Below are 19,892 nucleotides of genomic sequence, written 5' to 3' on the forward strand. Positions count from 1 at the left end.
TCATGTACTTGTTTTGTTAGTTTCATCCTAGTTTAGTTTCATTTAAGCACCACTTTTCCTTCCTTTGTGCATTTGCTTTGGCGTGTTATTTTTCTATATGCATGCAACATTATATATTTCACCACAAAACTGTAACACTGACCTCCTGCTTGTCCTCAAGGCAACCACAGAACATGCGCAGGGCACTTGAACCTTTTAAAACATCTGTCAGATGTCAACCCCACCTTTGCTGCTATTTTAAACTTTTACTGTCCACAGTGTATTTTTTCAAAATAAAAATTTGTTACTGAAATAAAATTACAATAAAATGTGCCCTATTTGATCCATCTATGTCAGCTCTGCAGTCATGTCTGGATCATTGGTTTATACTTAAAGTTCACTTTACTGGTGCTGAAGCTTCTGCTACTCAGCCCTCTGTGACTTTGCTGTGGGCTTTCTAATGTCTGATAAAAGATGTTGCCAGCCAAACACCAGGCAAACACATAGATCTTCAGGATGCAGAGTAGCCGAGCTTATCTCTGTATCTGCCACTTTGATTTATATTGATGTTTTGACTGTGAGCCTCCCAAGCTTTTAATTACAACACACTCTTGATTAAATGTGAGGCGCGCAGGAATTACAATGAAAAATAAAATGTGTGAAATATATGTAGCAGTTAAAGCCTGGTTCACGAAAATCATTAAAAATATGTTATTATTGTTATTGTGCTCACAATCTAGTTTACACGTTTCATGCTAGTTTTGGACCCCCGTTTAAAATGAATGAGGGGGCCAAAACAGTAGAACCTTCTCTTCTTATAAAGCACTCCACTATGGCTTCATCACACACCATGACACTGAGAAATTCTAACTTTGTAAAAGTAGAATTCATGGCGGAGCTGTGTTGGATTGAACCTAATGTTATGGCTGTTCTGTGCATTTTCTGTTGATTTTATAAATCAGGAAAAATTGTTTCTTAAAACACATGGCACTTTCACAAATTTCTTCTGGTAGCTGAGCAGTAAGGTCAGTGGGCCTGGTTATTAGAAAACAGAACCACTTTCACTTCCAGAATGCTGGAAGCCACCCACAGTCTCTCCCTCCCTGAAGACCTGCTCCAACACCACACCCGCTAAATCATTACATTCCCCAATTAAATCGTCATCCACAAGCAATATTCCTCTCATGAGAGAGTACTAATTATGTGCTTAGGATAGTTTGCTTTGGTTTTGGTCTTTTTTCCCTGGCACGGAAACACCTGGCTCAACGCCCTGCACATTAGCTCCGACACTGAAACCTGCAGGAGATGGTTCCATCTCTTCTGCAGACTGTCTGTGTGAATAAAGTAGCACTGTCCCTATTGAAATTATACAGGGCTTGTTAAATTGCACATTCACGTGAAGGTCAGGTATGTGCTTGTACCCTTGCATTTCGATGTGCTGAGTCACTGACATAACACAGACGGGTTGGGGCACTTCACAAAGCCCGCGATGGAGACACTCATGACCAGTGCACGCAACGTTGTGTTAGGTAGCCTTATGGTATTACTCACGCTGTTGTGACATGAATTTGATTAGTGACATTATGGGTACAAAAAAAACAAGTCCACATAATGGAAATCATTAGACTTAAGGATGAAGACTTGGTTTAAGGTTAAGGTAAGGATAAGGTTTAGGGTAGAGCATGTAGTGATTAAGGTCGGGGTTACAGTAAGTCTTTAGGAAATAATGTGCTGTGAAGTGATGGAAACATAAATGTGTATACTTGTTTAAAGGCCAATGGCAGGAAGGAAGAGAATAAGCAAAAATGTGTATTTTGAGATTATTTATAAAGCTCCTAAATAGCGTGGGGGGATTACGGCAGTGAGTATTACTGTTGATGCATTATTCAGCCTCACACTCATTCAGATCAGTGAGCAACTCTCTCTTGGCCTTTCTGCAAAAACCTTCTCCCCCGTGTGTCATGTCATGTCCCGTGAAACATTTCAGTGGTGTGATTGCATATGTGTGTTTGGACAAATTTCTGCTCATCCTGAGGACACAAAGGTCAGGTAAGGTCAGGTCACAGCCCTAGAAAGACTAACATGTGCTCATGTGTGCCAGGACAGGAGTTCCCCAGTGGGAAATATATTGACTGGTGTTATCGTTTGTCTTCCTGAAGTAAAGAATCAGTAGACTTGAGAGGGAAATTAAAAATTCCACATCTAATAAAAATACAACACAGGTGTGTCCTCCAGTCTTGTCTTCCCAAAAATGTCTGTGTTAGTTTGATATGGTCAGGAATGAGATAACAATAAATTGTGAGCTAATGTGAGTGGGACAGTACCAGAACTTTCACCTACTATGTCTTGCAGCGTGACATGTAGATGTTTTTGTTTGGATTTTCTCCTAAATTGTCTGATTCAGCTGCAGAATGTGGGAACTGACGACATGGAAAGTATATGTGTAGAAACGTTTTGGTCCCATGCCACGCAGGAAAATAGGTCTGTGGAATCAGCCCAGATTTTTAGTGAATACTTTCCCCCGTAGCAATGAAAGTTTCTCTGAAGATGATGTGACTCAGCAGGCAGACACAGAGACACATACGCACAGTCCGAGTTCATCTACATCATAATATCAATTCCAGTGGATAAAACCCAGATTTCATCACATTTGTTTCCGGCATCTGGGTCCTATCAGAGTAAAAGCCCATGTCATAGAGCTGAGTTTTATGGTTGTTATGCAGAGGATCAAACATGTCTGTGGGAAGTGTACCTCAAACTGTGTATGAAACCACCTTTAGATTTTTTAGGTCTTTTGAGACTGAAAAATCTTTAACACCACGTGGTGGTTTTAATGCTATGTTGGACAAGAGTGAGCAGAGGAAAAAATGTGTTGTGATCACGATCAGCAGAACAGCTCGATGTATGTGGGGCTGTCTAACTGCAGACCAGAGTGTCCACACTAATGAGGGTTTTGTGAGACATTCATTGGTTGGGTAGAAAACATTGGTAATAATAGTAAAAGTGTAAGTACTAGCCTTAAAAGGTACTCCACTGTAAGTACAAGTACCACTTAACATTGTTTTCTTTAAATCAAGGACGTATAAAATGCTCAACAACCTAGTACACAAGTATGTAGTTTTTAACTGTACTTACCTTGCAGGTCTAGTTGGGATTTGTTCAATTTTCAAAGGCGAAAATGGTGGAAAAGAAAAGGGAAATAACAGTAACAAATGGGTCGGAGGTTTATTGTCATGTTTCCTGTTTTTGCCATTGATCCACTTCCTCCCACTGAGTAGCAGATAACCCCTGGTATCAGTTTCACCTGTGGTAAACGCTGCTTCTCTCTTCTATTTAAGACACTGCCACCGTTCACTCAGTGCTCCATTGTCTTGTGACCCGTTATCAAGTTCTCCAATTTGGGGCCGAATCAGCTTTAAAATTTGAATTTGCATAATAACCCAAACCTGTCTGCTTTGGACCTGAGTTGCATGTTGTCTGCCTGGTTTGACCAAGTTTCAAACTGCCTCTTGGATACCTGACCTCTGCCTGAAATACTGGAAGGAACCAGTCTCTGCTCTGCGAAATCTGACTTCCTGATATTAGACGTGAACTAGTTCTTGGATATTGGATTAAATGAATGCTCTCACTGGATATGCTGTTGGTGCCAGCTAAGGCGGCCTTAAGTACTGTTCCACATCCACCAAGGTAACCGATCCATGATTATGCCAGTGAATTCAGTATGTAGTTGCACTCAGTGGAATAAAAATGCTCTTTATGATGCATTTTAATATAGTATATCAGACATACGTATACCATTAAGCTACAGCTTGGAAGGTTAATGGAGGGGCACATTCACTGCCTTTCTGCACGCTTGAGATCTGCTGCTCCTCTCAGGCCAGAGGAGTCTAATTCTGAGCTGTTCCCTGACTGGTCTGCTGTACTTTTAGAGTAATTAGATTTTAAATGGGTGTTCGACAAGACCCGCATCTCTTCTTTGTCACCACAGAGGTCTTACGCCTTTGCTGAATTCCTTTTACAGTAACGATGACAACAGATACCCACCTCTTCTAATCTTATTCCCAAGGAGCAAATCCAACAAATCAGAGTCTGCAGAGATTGCTGGAGAACAATCTGTTTGTGAAGGCTAAGGAATGTGAGTTTCATGCCTCCGGACTCGGAAGGGAACAGTCGTCATCACTGTGGTGGTCCCTTTCTCCAAGATGGTCCACTTTCTTCCCTAAGTTGCCTTCAGCTAAGGAGACCCCTGAAGTAATGGTTAAACATGCATCCACGCCAAGTTCTGTAAGCTTTTGTTTAGTGAAGTAAACATTTCCTCAGGATTTCACCCTTAGGAAAATAGGTAAAGAGAAAGGCTTAATCAGGAACTGGAGACTGGACTGTGGTGCTTATATTATCATGATCCATAAACCTGAGCCAGGAATCTTGGATTGACCACACTCATAACCATCCACCTTCTTCTGTCCCACCAGGAAACCGAGGCTGCCATCTCATCTGCACTGACCTTTGTCCGGAGACTCAGCTGCGCCTGGAAATATGCGCAAGACATTTTCCTAAAGACCTCAGTGCTGTATGAGAACCTGCTGAACTGCTATATCTGTAGTGACTTGGTGGGGAACAAGCAGGTGAGAAGCTCTGATTTTAATTACATGTATTGAAGGGTGACTAAGTCACAGTACTACAAAACTTGTGACTTGATTATGGTTTCAATAAAGACTCAAGTGGAAAAAATATTAATTAATAATTGCTTTTTATTAAATATGAATATGTATTTGTATATAATTTATATATATTGTATATGTAGATTAAACATAAGCCGTATATATATTTTCACAATAGACTACCCTGACAGTATAGACAGAGCTCTGTAACAACTATTTGACCATTAGGAGAGGAGAGAGTTTTCCAGAAAGAAAATACAACTAAACATTGAAATGTTGGAAAGTGTTCATATCTGATGCGGTTATTGGATGTCACTTAATTTGAAAGAATGTATTCTCTAATGAATAAATTAGTCAGTGTGCAGTGTTCACATTTCTTAGGTTTGGTCGCCCCCTGGCGACCAAAACAATACACCGACCAACGTGTACTTTCCATATTTGACCATCAGGCGGCGGTAGCGTGTCCACCGAAGGCCAAACGACAGAGAGGAAGTGAGGAAGCCGCCTGCCTGCGCTGTCACAGCCGTGTCAAAAAAAATCTCTGTAAGGCACAAACAGGCTGGATTTGTCCCTTTCTGCTTAGAAGCAGCCCTCCAAACCGTTGCCGACATGTCGAAGACCACCTTGTCCGCCCGGTTCAGGCGAGTGGACGTGGACGAATACGACGAGAACAAATTTGTGGATGAAGAGGACGGAGGAGAAAACCAGCTGGGTCCCGACGAGGCAGAGGTGGACTCCCTCATCAGACAATATCCTATACGCGCTTAGCTTAGCCTGGCCGTTAGCATAAGCGTTGTACTGCAGTAAGCAGCCACAGTTTACTAGTTGGTTTTCAAGGCTGAGAGCTGTGAGCATTTTTCTTCTACATGCGTTCGCTAGTGCAGCATGTTTGATTGAACATTTTGCAAGTAGGTCAGGCCCTGTCCGGACCTGCCTGGCAGTCACATTCCAGGGATACCTGCTCCTAGTCTATTACTGCAACTAGTAGACATTTGTGTAACTACAAGTTCAGCAATGTCCGTGTTTCTGCATGTGAGCATCCATTAGCTAATCTTGGTGTTGGTGTAAAGTCGGTGGAGTCACATAGTCCTGGTTTTAGTGTTCTAGGCCTTATAAGGTATGAAAGTGCTGCACTTCCTCGTTGAATAAGGCTGTTACCTCCCACCTCCCAGTGCAGGAAAAAGGGTGGATGGGTTCACATTTGTTTCTCAACAACAGTACAAAGAAAAATGCCCACGTGTACAGTGTGTACAACAATGTATCACAATACTCATTACTGTATTCAGACACAAATACTAAACAATTGGAAATGGATTATGCACTTTTAGGGGTGTAGAAACTAAATCATGTCTTTCTGTAATGATGCACGCTGATCTTGCTGTCTCTTTTTTTTGCGTTCAAAAAGGAAACGTAAGCAAAGTAAATTCGTTGAGTCTCCCTTAGTTCGCACTGTGCAGAAACACGTTCACTTTTAATGCAAGTGCCATTGTACTGTCCAAAAATGCATTTAGATAATATAAAAGTAACATGTAATTAGATACATTGAGAGCAAATTCAAAAGTACTTGCAAAACAGTGTAATTGTACTGTGAAAACTTCGATTATTCCCATTCCAGCACCAAATTTTTTATTAGCTTCTTCTGATCACTTATTAATTTTATGTTTTTATTTTTATTTTTTCAGAAAAAGGACTATTCCGCAAGTACTGGCCGTTTATATTTAATATAGCACATTTGATTGTAGCAAAAATGAGAAATTCTACATCTGCATTGCAGACAAACCAAACGGTACATACTGTACCACACAACACACTGTACAATAAACCACCACCTGATGAAAGATGTATGTGGGTGGTCCCCTGTTGTTCTGTTCTGCATCCTTAACCCTGACTCCTGCACAGGAAATCTCATGGAAGCTTTACATGCAGTTCTAAAGAACCCACCAATCAATACCAAGAACCAGAATGTCAAGGTGGGTTTTCTTTAAATTCAGACTAATATAGCATTTTTCATCATTTTGTTGGATGCATTATGGATGAATTTATAAATGACTGTTAATTCATCTTATTTTCCTACCTTAAACCACCTGCTAATTTAAATAAATCAATGCATCATTTAGAAGTGCAGCTAAAATATTGAGGCAGTTTGGGCTATTAACTATTCTTGTTGACTGAGTTCCCCTGTTCTTTTTTTCCCCCTAACAGTCTAATTCCTGAAAAACAGTGGTGTGTGTGTGCGCGTGCGCACGTGCAGCAGTGCTGAAGTTACTGAATCAGTCTTGTGATTAACTGCTGTGTAGTAGCACTGCTCTTCATGTGGTCTCTGGACTTCCCTATTTCCATTAGGACCGTGCAGAAGGTTTGGTGCTGAAGGTGCTCAGTGCCTTTAAGAGCAGTGACATTGAGAAGGGGGTGCAGTCCCTTGACAAGAACGATGTGGACCTGCTGATGAAATATATCTACAAAGGCTTCGAGAGCCCGTCAGAAAACAGCAGTGCGGTTCTACTGCAGTGGCATGAAAAGGTGAATATTTACTCTTCATCTGATGTGATCGTGTTATTTGAAGTAAAGGGATGTCTGAGACTGGAAGGCTACGCATTTTTTATTTGAAGTCCATATGAGTATCTTCTCCAACAGCAGTGCTCTTTCTCCCAAATTTAAAACCTGTGTTGAACTATTTATTTGATGAGATTATGGAATTTGCACCATGGTTAATTTAACCACACACAGTAATTTCTGATGATCAATGAAAAAAAAACATATTTAATGTGGACTTGTCACTGGTTTGCTTCTTATTAGATCGAATACCAGTCAGATGGGTGCATTTATGCTGTGTTATATACTGTAAATAAAATGGCTTAGCTTCTGGGAAGGAGTTGGTACACAAGGTAATTGTTGTTGAGCATCACCTGCAGTATTATCTAAGCCTAACGTATAAAGACAAAGTGCATCTTTGTCCATAATATATTAAAAATGGATGTAAAATGTATTACATTTCTTTTATTTTAATAAAAACCAGCTTCAACATGGTTTTCTTCTGTTTGTCTCAGGCTCTGGCAGCTGGAGGAGTGGGAAGCATCGTCAGGGTACTGACAGCAAGGAAGACGGTCTGAAAGAGGAGTAGAGGAGCAGATCGGGGGGAAGGGGGAGGGCGGTGGGGACTGTAATGTACTGTTCATGTAATCTAACAAATGGCATACGGGCTAAAAGAGAAAATAATTTTAACTTGATGTGATCCTGTTTGAGGCTCTACAATAAATAATATCTGGGTCACATTAGGTAAAAATAGCTTTTTTCCCCCTGTGCAGCCTAATTGTATTTCCGACAGGGTGCTACAGCAAACTTCACACTGCATTTGTTCACACTGTTTTGCTGATCTGTTTACCCCATTGTCCGTCTGTTTATTTTTTTTTTACAAAATTATTGTTCACACCAGTGGTTCCCAGCCTAATGGTCACATAATTAACAAGAAAGGAATGAATATTTTGAAACCTTTCCTGTTCTCTCTGCTCTTTCCCTTGTAAATACTAGATAATTCTTGACTCGTAAAGCCTCTAAAAACACCTAAGTGGGAGAACGCAAGCAGGAGCTCTTGGGTTAAATCTGCAGACAAGCACAAAGTGCTGCAAGTAGACTTAGTTTTTGTTTTGTTTTGTTTTTTTATTTTATTTTTTTAATCAGGAGCCAAAAAGGTTGGGAACTGCTGATTCAAAGTGTCTACACATCCATAGGAATTATTAAATATGTGTTCAATCACATATGATGTTCACTTTTGACTTCCAGACAAACACTCAGAGGTCTTCAGGTTTGTTTCTCTCAGGAAAACTCTAATCATTAGTGTCTCCTTTCCATCATTTCCCCGTGTTCTCCCTGCAGTAGAGACTTCCTGATGGAATAAAAAGCCTGATTCTCGGTAAAAGCCTCGGGAGTCTCCTAAAAAGCACAGCAACAGAGAGGGTGGCCGATTTGCTCAAGGGGGCTGTCAGTAAGGGCAGGGCAGAGAAAAGGGGGGCGGGGAGGGGAGGGTTGGTGTCATCCATCCTTTCTCCAGCCTTATTAATCGACCTCGCATCGACTTCACATGCAGCCTCTGCATGTTTCAGAATTACACGTTATTCTTGATTTATAATGTTTTTTCTTTTTGCCTCAAGGCCAAATTCCAACTGTAATCAAAATTTAATGCAATGCTTAGATGTTTTGAAATTGAAATTTACAGGAGAGACTATCAAACAATTGTTATTGCATCGTTGTAAATGTATATGTATTTTCAATTGGTTCAAACAATCTGTAGCTGCCATTATTATTTTATGTTTGAGATTTGGAGTGTTTCCTCAAGCATTTCATAGCTGTCTTTTGTACATGTTTGTTTTCTCTCTTCTAGGGAGAAACAAGTTGGGTTTTTTTGTATTGAATCCGTTAAAGCTCATGCTGTAGGATTTTTATTTTTAACAAATCCTCTCTACACAGTGTTGTCGCAGTGAAAAAAAATAATTTTAGTACTGTCTCATGTCTTTTAATTCCCATACATTTTATATAACTTGGAGGAAAACTGGAAATCTGGAAATTGTATCTGCCTTATAAGGTAGATTGTGTCTGTTGCCAAATGCTATGTTTTGTTTTCGATGGAATAATGTAGTAACTAAACATTTAGTTTTACTTTGTAAAAGTAGTGGAGTTGTAACTATACACATTGTAAAGGAACATAAAAGCAAAGTGTGTTACGGTGCAGCTTTGCTCCTCGTGTTAACACAAGTATAAGAGGAATTCAGCTGTGTGTTTTATTTCCTGCTCATGGATTTTCACTAATGGATGTTTTCTTAAAAACAAATGCTTTGTGTTTTTACACACGAGTTCGTTAATATTCAAGACATGGGTTGTGGTCATGTTTGAATACTGTCATCAGTGATGATGCATCCAAACATTAGATACTTTTCTAATGCATTAACAACTGGTTTTATATGACGACAAGACGGAGGATAGTCGGATTTTCCTCACCTTCATGTATCGCCAGTCAGAGATGCTCTTCTAGCCAAGGGGAGGAAGATGAGGGGACACCAAACTGATGATCAAACTGCCTTACTTGAATATTCCCTTTTGTTTGTTTATGGGACAAAATTAAAAAGTATGAATGCTGATCTTACCTTGTGTTTTGTCTTCTTAACATGGTAAATATACGTCAGGGCGTGTGCTCATTTTAAAAATACTTAGTCAAAGATTACATATCCTTCAATATTACGTCTAAAGTTTTCAACTAAAAGCCAAGTATTTTTTTGACTCCAGACATATAAGTGAGGACGCACACTGGTGTCCACACTTTAATGAGCCATTTGGTCACAATATTTTTATCTAAAGCAAAATGTATTGTTCTGAATAATGTAATCTTTATGTATTTGCATTTAATTCCTGGGAATTTACCCTCATTTTCCTTCTTTGCATTTATCGGAGGTGTAAAATAGGTTGGTTTGCAATGACTTTTCATTTTAATTGTTTGATTTAATTGGTACGAAATTGAGATGTTGCTGATGTATTTCGTTTACCAGCAGCAAAATATCCTTCTTGGTCCAGAATTTTTATTCTACCTTTCAATTTAAGCCAATATCTAAGACGTTGATATATAAATATATTTTTAAAAAAAATTAATTTAAATTAAAATTTTAATGCATGAAACTCTTTCGTCTCTTGAGGCTCACACCGTTAGGGGTGGCGACAGCAAATTGTCTGCCCTTCCTGATCAAACCGTCTGCAAATGTATCAAGCTTTGACTGGCAGTCGGTGCCGCCGGCATGGTAGACTCGGTTGCTGGGGTTTTCAATTGTGGACAACTTCATTGTCTGTCCAGGGGACACACAGATGGACCACTCTACCAATTCATAAAAATAACTTTAAAATTACAAATCGATATTTTGGAGCAAAAACTGCAACACTGAATAAAATGGCATTTAAAAAAAAAAAAGAAAATGTAAATATTCCCTTCTCTTCACGGATTTCGGACTTTGTGCATAAATAATACAACTATAAATACGTTTCTAGAAATCCAGGCCCGTATGCAATTATGCTTAACAAGGATTAAGGCTGCGTTACTGCAGAAATATAAAATTCTAAATTTCAGTGTATATTTATTGCATTTTTATTACAAAATGAAGACAGTACAGCATTGCAATACATTGAGTAAAAAAAAACACATATACAATTAATAAAAATAAAATACACCTTAATATCAACTGCTCGTTTGTGCATTAAGGGACACTGATGATTTATTCAGTGTACTATTCATAGAGTTTCTACCTGATGAACTGTCTGATGATGGTGTATATGGTGGGCCATTACCTGAGGATGTAAAATATGTGACAGTAAAGTTTTTTTTTTTAATTGCCAAAGTAAGCACCATATTTAAACAGCCACACCTCCATTTTGATGACGGATTATACAAAGATTAAACAACAGTGGAAAGTGCTTGTTTTCGTCTTCAAGCACTTCCCCAATAAGTTAATAATAGGTAGTTGTAAATAAGAGACTAGCTAGGATTTCTTGAATAGGGTTTACATCTACTTTGTGAGCCAGCGGTGGTGGATGCTCTGGCTCATAAATAAATCTGAAGTGGCAGTGAAAAACCCCAAACATCAGTCCTGACAAACCGAAGTGAGGTCTCCTGGAATAATAGACATTGAAAAAACTGTTTGATCTAAGCCCCCTGTAAACATCAAACGGCTTGTTTGTTTTATACTGACTTTATTACGACCTTCTTTTGTCTTCGGGCCTATTATACACAAGCTTCTCTCCCGCGCTCACGTTCAGTCTTTTTTTCAGTCTCTTTACTCATGTGGCTACTTTTCCACAGCTTGACCACTGCACCGTTTCCTCACGTCATTTAAAGTGCTCTCAGTAGGGGTAGGCAGAGACGGCGATATACACGATGAAGGTCGTCTGGTACTCGATGCCTCCGTCTTCGCTGTAAGAGAGAGCTCGGACCTTCATGCGGTATGTGCGGGGCTCTCGCAGCGCCCGAGTGGTGAACAACACTCCCTTCAGGTTCTCGCCTCTCAGGGCGAAAGGTAACGACACGTCCTCATCCACCACTAAGAAGGTGGTCCTGGGGTGCATCACTCCGTCCTCTGTGTAGGCCACCAGCCTGATGAGGTCCTGATTGGCCGCAATGCCGATCGGAAGAGACAGCAGCTTGTACTCCAGGGCATATGGGCTCAGCGCACACTCCAGATCGTTCGGTGGACAGTTCTTCAAGCAGAACCTACAAGAAAGTGAATTTTATCTACATATGTTGTGCAAAAGCAGAAAAATAATTAGCTTTACACCAGGTTTACTTTAACCACTGTGCTTTTGTGATTGTGCTGTGGTTAAGTGATGAAACACAGTCATGGCCTGAACTGACATGGTCACTTAAAACAAAGACATTTCCCCTACATTGTCCCTGACACTTAAAAACTATCTAATATTTTGGTTTGTGTTCCTGTTTTTTCTGGTCATAATCAATGTATTTTCGGTAGAGCTTTACCCTGTGGCTGGATCCCTCTGGTAGTTTGGTGGACAGGGAGTATCAATACATTGGTAACTTCCTCTCATGTTAAAGCACATCTGGTTTGCTCCACACTGGACATTCTGCTCCAGACACTCATCTATATCTGGACATACAGCAAACAGCAGGTGACACCATATCTTCAAGAAGTCACTAAATACCACGACGATGAAAGCAGATGTTGGTTCTTACCATGACACGTCTTGCCATTGGTCATGAGGCGGTAACCAGCAGGACAGAGACACCTGTGGCTCCCTGGTGTGTTCATGCACTCATGCTGACAGACATCCCTCACCTCACACTCATTTATGTCTGTTGGTGTCACACACAAACACACAATAATAACAGAAGTACTGAAATATTTATCACAACTGGACCAACACTGAAGCACAAAATCTGTTTGTCTCTGAACATTTGTCCCCTTGCCTCATCTCAACCTTCCCTGACTTTCATAATTACCTAAACACCAGCCGCCCGAGGGCTTAAACCCCTGCGGACAAGCGAGGAAGCCCCGCTGTAAAGAAAGTATGTTGATCTCTCTGCGTTTACGGCTCCTGTGGTGCCCCCTTGAGCTGGCTGTGTATGAGTGGTAGCTCTGAGAGGCCAAGTTGTGGTACAGTTGTTGGTAGGAACTGTGTCCAGGAGACGACTGAGACGTGCGGTAGCCATATGAGTAACTCTCATAGCTGGGCAGACGCTCCAGGCCAGCACAGGATTTGCCATCCCCCAGCAGGTAGCGCCCCGGTGGGCAGGTGCACTTGAAGCTGCCAGGAGTGTTGATGCACTGGTGGGCACAGGGGTGTGGAAGCCGCTCACACTCATTTATGTCTGCCCTCAACACAAAGAAAGACCAGCACCAGAGAAAGTGGTGTGAAGAAGAAGGTTGGAGGGAACAAGGATTCACAGAAAATAAATGAAAAGAATAAATAAGATGAGGATGAGGGGGGAGAAGGGGATATGTTAATTACCCCACTGTATAACAATACATTTCATGTCTCTAACACAGAAATGTATTGAGACTATAAACCTTGTTACTGTGGTTCCGTCTATTTGTGTATGCCCACTTAAACATAGAGTCCAAGCATGCAGCTGAGCCGTGCTTCAATAAAAACTTTTAGTCTGTGTTCTCCACCTCAACCATTTACTGAAACTTTACTGAAAAAGCAACGGAACATAATCACGGTCCAAAAAATTACATGCCGTCTAGGCTAAGAAAACAAGAGCTAAGAAAAAACAAGAAAGACTAAATCAACTTGACAGACGCTTGTTAACATGTTCAGCCAATCAAGAGATTGATTGGCTGAACATGTTATACAAAATTATACATTCTACTGAATATAACTGGCTCCAACAAACCTATACTTCTAATTTAAATGAGAGACTTTAGATCACATCTCGGACCAAACAAAAGAAAAATGTTTTCAGATCACGTTAACTCCAGTTCAAGAAATAACAACACAAAAGGAAATTTATTTAATACCAGGTACAAAATCTAAGTCATGTCAGAGACATTTACTGCATAGGGTATAAGAGACCAAGATTTGTGTCCCAGGTTGATGGGAACAGGGAATATGTGCCATTAAAAAGCAGGGTGAGGAAATAGCCAGAGGAAACATAAAGGAGACAAATGGAACAGAGTGACAGACAGAGCGGTGAGTCGATGGTGCTGGTCTTTTTATGTGGAGGAACCGTTTATGCATTTCTCCTGTTGTCCTTTCTTACCCTTTCTTTTACTCTTATCTGACAGGGTGGACACAGTGACACAGAATCATCCTTTGCAAATTCTAACAACATGCACGGGATCGCTCCGTTTAATATTAGGTGTTAGTGAGCAGTTTCCATTGAAGCATTTTAGAAGAGCTTAGCAAGCAAGTGCTAGACCGCATGTCTGACCTAAACAGCAGATTACAGCAAAGTTACAGTTTTAGCAGGAGCGAGTCCAAAAAAAAGGCAGAAGTACGCTGGCAGAGGCAAGAAAGCTCATGGGAAGTGCAGGTCAGTAGAGGTCACATTGCCTTACATAAGCAAAATTAGACAAAGCACAAAGGTTTCACGTGTCATCAATGCAAACAATGATCACGTGTTAAATCATTGCATTTGTTGTTCATTTCTGTTTTGCTCATGCCCACTAAGATGTACGTACCAACACAAGGGCGTCCAACACCCTGAGATCTGTAGCCACGTGGACAAGCACAATGGTAGCTGCCCCTGGTATTCTCACAGATCTGGTTGTATCTGCACTGATGAGTGCCGTCTCTGCACTCATTGATGTCTGCAGATCACAAAGCGCATGATGCAACACAAACTCTTAATATAATGGGTTGAACATAAATCCAGCTTCAGCCAATCTCTCAGATTATACTGTTTATTGTTGGTCTTCAGCTCTCTTGCTGAAGTTTACTCTGGCTAGATACTCACCGACACATGTTCCGTTGGCACCTTTGGTCATACCACTTGGGCACAGGTCAATACAGGTGTAACCACCTCGTGTGTTTTTACACTGCTGATCTGAACGACAAACCCTCTGTCTGCACTCATTTATATCTGGGGTGAAAAAAAATGGATAAAGTGTTTAAGAAAAGAATCGAAATACATTTTCTTATTTCCAGATAAAAATATTTGGGATTCAGAGATGTTACTTGGCGTAAAAACAATTCATCATTAGTTTTTAGTGCTTGTGTTGGCTGTTTTAGAAATAACAAAATATAGGAAACCACCGGCTTTGTCCTTTTTATCTGGGCCTTCTGCATTTAAGAGTCTCACCTATACAGCGTCGGTTCTTGAGTTGAAATCCTGGTTCGCAGGCACAGCGATAACTACCAATTGTGTTAAGACAGTGTTGGTTGCATGGATTGGACTCCTGGCACTCGTTCACATCTGAGCACCAGAGAAAACTTTGCACATGAGTTTTGAGAAACTTGACGAATAATTTTAAAAAGACCACAAAAAAAAAATGACAAGTTGATCAATAAAGCTTTTTGTTCTACCTGTGCAGCTGAAACCATCGGGTGTTCTCCTGAAGCCACGGCCACATCGCATGACACATCGGTAGGAGCCAATGGTGTTCTCACAGTCCTGTCCGTCATAGCACACGTTCCCACCAAGTGAACACTCATCAATGTCTAAGAGAATGGGGGGGGCACAGGTTTAATCTGACTTGTGTCTTACATCTGGGTACAACATACAGTATGTGTGTTTGTTTTATACCTTGACAAGTCCTGCCATCCGCTGAGATCGTTAGGCCTCGGGGACAAGAACAATAGTAGGTGCCGATGGCGTTGTGACAGGCATGAGAACAGGGGTTGCCAAACTCACACTCGTTCTCATCTGCAGCACGCAAATGATAAAATAAATAGATAAACTGACATGAACTGTACCATAATTACAAAGCAGCTAGTGTGCAGCTAGTAACTAACCAAACAGTGAATATTTCATTATGTGATTCTCTCCTAGGGGAAATAAAATATGCTGTATTAAACCTTACCTGCACAGTAGGGGCCAGAAGACACCAAAGTGAATCCTTGAGGACACTGGTTACTGCGATCACCTGGTATTGACATTTCAGCGTTAAAATACATTGAGCGACCAACCAGAATCTAATCCATAGAGATTTTATTATATAAGTTTGATTTATCCCATCTCCTATTCAAGGTTAAATATTGCTTCTCTATTACAGCATCCTTACCCTTGGTGATACTAGCTTGAATGCTATACTCCAACACCTCCTCCAGGGGGTTGTAGTGAGCGCTGATCGCTGTGGCATGTAGCATCTCCACCAGGTAGGGCATCTTGCCCTTGGACAGGTCGTAGGAGATAGTGTGGTTCCAGGAATAAGGCACACTCTCTCTGTCGATGCTGAACATGCGGGTGGACAGAGCATACAGCTGGCCCGGGCCTGTCTGGATGTAGTCCTCTGTGTAGTCCTGAGTCAGACAAAGTACAAGTCTTGAGTGACCTGTGCATATCTTAGCCAAAGTATTATGAACGCCTGTGGTAGCAGCTGAAATTAAACTCTGTTTTTCCACAGTCCACAAAGTTCAATTGTGTGTGTTCATTTCTGTACCTTGATGCTGATGTCAGCATGCGATGGCAACTGTGGGATGTGTCCATTCACTACGATGTCCAGTAACAATGCTCCATCTGAGTCTAGGCCCCTGGCAATGTGGGTCATCCTCAGGATTTCCCCTAGTAACGTTCAGTCACATAACACTCGTCAGGTTTCAGGCTATTAAACGTCAGTCAGCAACAAGCAGCACATTTGGTTCATTCTCAGTATTTCTAGGGCCTGTTGTTTCTTACCTGTGGCGAACTCCACCTGTGTCTCTCGCCTGAAAACACCACCTGTTAATGTGTAGCCATTGACAGCCTCTCCTACTTCCTGTGCAGTGGTCCAGTACACAGGGTTCAGGATGGACACGAGCTTCCTCATTGCAGGACCTTGAATAAATAGGCAGGCGAAGAAGGCATTTTATTTATAATGAGATGGAAAAACTTTTAAAAGAACATAGATGCAATATTTCTATAGACGCATGTTTTACATCAAATCATAATTAACAGTAGGTAAAAAATTATAAAATATTCGGAAACTGACCCAACGTCCTGGGTATGGTTGAAATGGTGGCCTTGATGATTCTACCACCAGATTTGTTATCTGTAATAGTCGCGTTGAGGATGGCGATGCCAAATTCAATATCATTGATGTTCCCTATAATGCTACCTCGTGCTTTCTGGGGCCCACCTGACAAAGAGAAATAACATCATTCAATAGTAGTAGTATAGTCCTTCCATACATTGTTCAATAGTACTGCAATAGTATACAGAACCACGCATTCACTCAGAGTCCTACTTACCTGGGCAGGCCTGAGAGTTACACCTGGACAGCTGAGAGGAGTCCCCTGGACAGGGTCGACCACCGTTACTAGGAGATGGAGTGTTACAGAGTCGGACACGCGTCCGCTCTCCACCACCACAGGAAGCAGAGCACTCTCCCCATGGCTGCCATGAACCCCAATTACCATTAACTGCAATGATATACAGAGGCCGTGCAAGTCAGTAGTATATACGTCAATGCACAAACACAGAAAATTGCAAATTGCCTCATAATCTGTGTTTTTGGAAAAGCTTGAGATAATGAAATGTCGAAACACTAAGGTTTTTTTGTGTACTTGAAAAATAACCTAAAGCCATCATTCTTTCTACGTGGTGTATTATCTCTGTTTTCATCTATTTTTATTTTATCTTTTATATATATGTAATTTTTCGCAGTCTAAGCACTTGATGAGTTTTCTTTGAAATCAATAAACACATTTGTTCTATTTATCAATCGCATTCACAGACTTTTACAGAATTTCTCGTTATTTTTTGTACATCAGGGAACCTTTCTAGCCTAATTGAACCTTGACCCTACTTCTCAAACATGTGGACTCACCAGGGCAGTTGGCTGTGCTGCATCTCTGTATCTGTGTATCTGCACCTGCACATGCTCTCCCACCATTGGCAGGTCTGGGGTTGTCACACGTCCTGTAGCGTCTCATCTGACCTCCATTACATGTCTTGCTGCAGCTGCCCCAGCTACTCCATGGACCCCAGTTACCACTGACTAACAAAAAGCAGAAAAGATCCAAGAGAATAAGAAACCAAATATGATATACAGATATTGATAAGGAAATGTAACTTTCTTATTAAGCTTTATCTTTATCTTTATCGAACTTTATAAAATCCATCCAGTAAGGGCAGGGAAAGGTTGAAATGACTCACTGGGGCACGGTTCGCTGTTACAGAAGTCAATGTGGACGTCGTTGCCCTCACACTGCCTACCACCATTCTGAGGGGCAGGGCTGGCACAGAGACGCGTCCTCTGTCTGGTCCCACCCCCACATGAAACACTGCAAGCTCCCCAGCTCACCCATGATGACCATTTTCCATCCACTGAAGGGCAAACGAAAAGATGGTCAGGAGGATCCAAAAATTATTCCTTTTTTATTCAGTTTTTATTCAGTTTTTTTAACCTTAGTAGTCCTTGAGCCCTTACCAGGACAAGACCTGTCTTTGCACACTTGTGTTTGTGTGTCTGTGCCCTCACACTGTGGACCATCAAATGCCGGAGGAGGGTCGTTGCAAAGGCGGACTCTGGACTGCGTTCCCTTACCGCAGGTCTCACTGCATGGGCTCCATGGTAGCCAAGACCCCCATTTACCTGCCACTGTCAGAGTGTAAACAGAAAAGATTCGCCACCAGCTTTCTACACAGAGCAACAACTGGAAATGACACATAACAGTCAGGCACAAACTGTTCACCTGGACATGGTCTGACACTGCACATGATGGCCTCCACCGCCTTCCCTTCACAAGTTCTGCCTCCATGCTGAGTTCGAGGGTTACTGCAGGTCCGAATCCTGGTTCTGTTGCCCTGACCACAGGTCCGAGAACACTCCTCCCAAAGCGACCACTCTGACCAGCTACCATCCACTGTAGAGCGACATAGCTACTGGTGTAAGTACAGCACATACTAAGGCCCCACTGTTTGAAATAACAGGTTTAATCTTCTCCCTCTCATCCTTGAAGCCATTCTCACCTGGACAAGGTTTTCCGTGACAACTGCGCGTCTCTGTGTCCGATCCTGCACAGTGTTGCCCCCCGTTGGCAGGTAGAGGATTGTTACACTGTCTCAGCCTCTTCTGGGTACCAACACTACAGGACACACTGCAAGGGCTCCACTCTGCCCACTCTGAGAAGCCCCCATGAACTAAAACATAACAAACAAAAAACATCCCACCATTTTTACAGGTGGTAATACAATGGACACAAACCTAAATTATAGCACACATTATACTTTGAAAAAGCTCCAGTGCCAAGCTTACCTCGTACTGTGAGCATAGCCCTGACCAGCACTGATCCAAGAAGGTTTCTGGCCACGCATTCGTATTCGGCCGTGTCCTCCTTCTGAGCACTGCTGATCCTGAGCGAACCGTTGGACAGGGTGGAAAAGCGCTCAGTGCTCAAGAGCAGGCGCCCCTTATGGGACCACTCTATCATGGGGGTGGGTTCACCCTTTGCCTGACAGTTGAGTACAACTGTGCTACCAGCATTCACTACTGTATCTACTGGTTCCACGATGATGGTGGGTGCCCCTGAAAGAAGAGGGTGGTACTATGTTTGAGCTTCAAAGGGGAGATTGGATGCTGACCAAGCACACAGACACTTACTTTGCAAGGTAAGAGTGACACTCCTTTCGTCCACCCCAGCATCATTTGTTGCCACACACATGTAACTGCCCGCATCTTCGCTCTGTAATAAAATTATACAAATCACTATTAATTAACATCAATATAAAAATACATTGTATGTATATATTAATGTAAATGTATGTAAATTAAAAGCTGTCTGAAACGGTCTGAAAGCTTTAGATTATGAACAATACTTCCACATTAAAAGTCGTTTCTTGATAAATAAGGACACTGAAAAAGGAAGGTGTGTTTACATGATATTCATATTAAACCTCTTGGATACCAGACACACAATTTTCCTACCACTGTGCCATAAATGGCTAGAGACCCGTTGTCCAGGATTTGGATTCGATTATTAATGTGGACGTTTATTCCATTTTTGCTCCACTGGATGGTGGGCAGGGGATCTCCCCGGACCTCACAGTTCAGGATGGCATTGCCGCCCAAAGGTTCAATAAGCTTGGAGCGAAGGTCCCCATCAATTATAGGAGGCTCTGGA

General features: G+C 41.5%; 2 protein-coding genes across 4 annotated transcripts in view; one reads left to right on the plus strand and one right to left on the minus strand.

Moving 5' to 3' along the window:
• Nucleotides 1–3,365: 3,365 nt before the first annotated feature.
• On the plus strand, nt 3,366–9,777 carry arpc5b (actin related protein 2/3 complex, subunit 5B). Of its 2 annotated transcripts, XM_067514013.1 has the most exons (7): nt 3,366–3,666; nt 4,452–4,604; nt 5,090–5,389; nt 6,538–6,610; nt 6,984–7,160; nt 7,437–7,525; nt 7,688–9,777. In XM_067514013.1, exons 3-6 carry the CDS (start codon nt 5,250–5,252, stop codon nt 7,497–7,499), a joined length of 453 nt encoding a protein of 150 aa, XP_067370114.1. In that variant the 5' UTR covers nt 3,366–3,666; nt 4,452–4,604; nt 5,090–5,249; the 3' UTR covers nt 7,500–7,525; nt 7,688–9,777. The 2 variants fall into 2 exon arrangements, with proteins under 2 accessions (XP_067370114.1, XP_067370113.1); XM_067514012.1 differs by lacking the exon at nt 7,437–7,525 and having other exon boundaries at nt 3,374–3,666.
• A 964-nt stretch (nt 9,778–10,741) lies between these two features.
• hmcn1 (hemicentin 1) overlaps nt 10,742–19,892 on the minus strand; it is a 68,940-nt gene continuing 59,789 nt past the window's right edge. The window contains exons 85-107 of one of the 2 annotated variants that reach the window (XM_067513504.1): nt 19,697–19,887; nt 19,373–19,454; nt 19,028–19,297; nt 18,742–18,912; nt 18,465–18,635; nt 18,200–18,370; nt 17,926–18,096; nt 17,597–17,767; nt 17,019–17,189; nt 16,760–16,906; nt 16,468–16,605; nt 16,232–16,353; nt 15,854–16,091; nt 15,653–15,715; nt 15,376–15,495; nt 15,156–15,290; nt 14,932–15,045; nt 14,587–14,712; nt 14,312–14,440; nt 12,628–12,996; nt 12,361–12,480; nt 12,148–12,274; nt 10,742–11,883 (exon numbers count right to left, since the gene is read on the minus strand). In XM_067513504.1, the coding sequence (XP_067369605.1) occupies nt 11,517–11,883; nt 12,148–12,274; nt 12,361–12,480; nt 12,628–12,996; nt 14,312–14,440; nt 14,587–14,712; nt 14,932–15,045; nt 15,156–15,290; nt 15,376–15,495; nt 15,653–15,715; nt 15,854–16,091; nt 16,232–16,353; nt 16,468–16,605; nt 16,760–16,906; nt 17,019–17,189; nt 17,597–17,767; nt 17,926–18,096; nt 18,200–18,370; nt 18,465–18,635; nt 18,742–18,912; nt 19,028–19,297; nt 19,373–19,454; nt 19,697–19,887 (3,884 nt within the window). In that variant the 3' untranslated portion in view covers nt 10,742–11,516. The remainder of the gene's footprint in view (nt 11,884–12,147; nt 12,275–12,360; nt 12,481–12,627; nt 12,997–14,311; nt 14,441–14,586; nt 14,713–14,931; nt 15,046–15,155; nt 15,291–15,375; nt 15,496–15,652; nt 15,716–15,853; nt 16,092–16,231; nt 16,354–16,467; nt 16,606–16,759; nt 16,907–17,018; nt 17,190–17,596; nt 17,768–17,925; nt 18,097–18,199; nt 18,371–18,464; nt 18,636–18,741; nt 18,913–19,027; nt 19,298–19,372; nt 19,455–19,696; nt 19,888–19,892) is intronic. The other variant, XM_067513505.1, reaches the window with a different exon arrangement.

Source organism: Channa argus, chromosome 8 (assembly GCF_033026475.1).
Source record: "Channa argus isolate prfri chromosome 8, Channa argus male v1.0, whole genome shotgun sequence".
Classification (NCBI taxonomy): domain Eukaryota; kingdom Metazoa; phylum Chordata; class Actinopteri; order Anabantiformes; family Channidae; genus Channa; species Channa argus.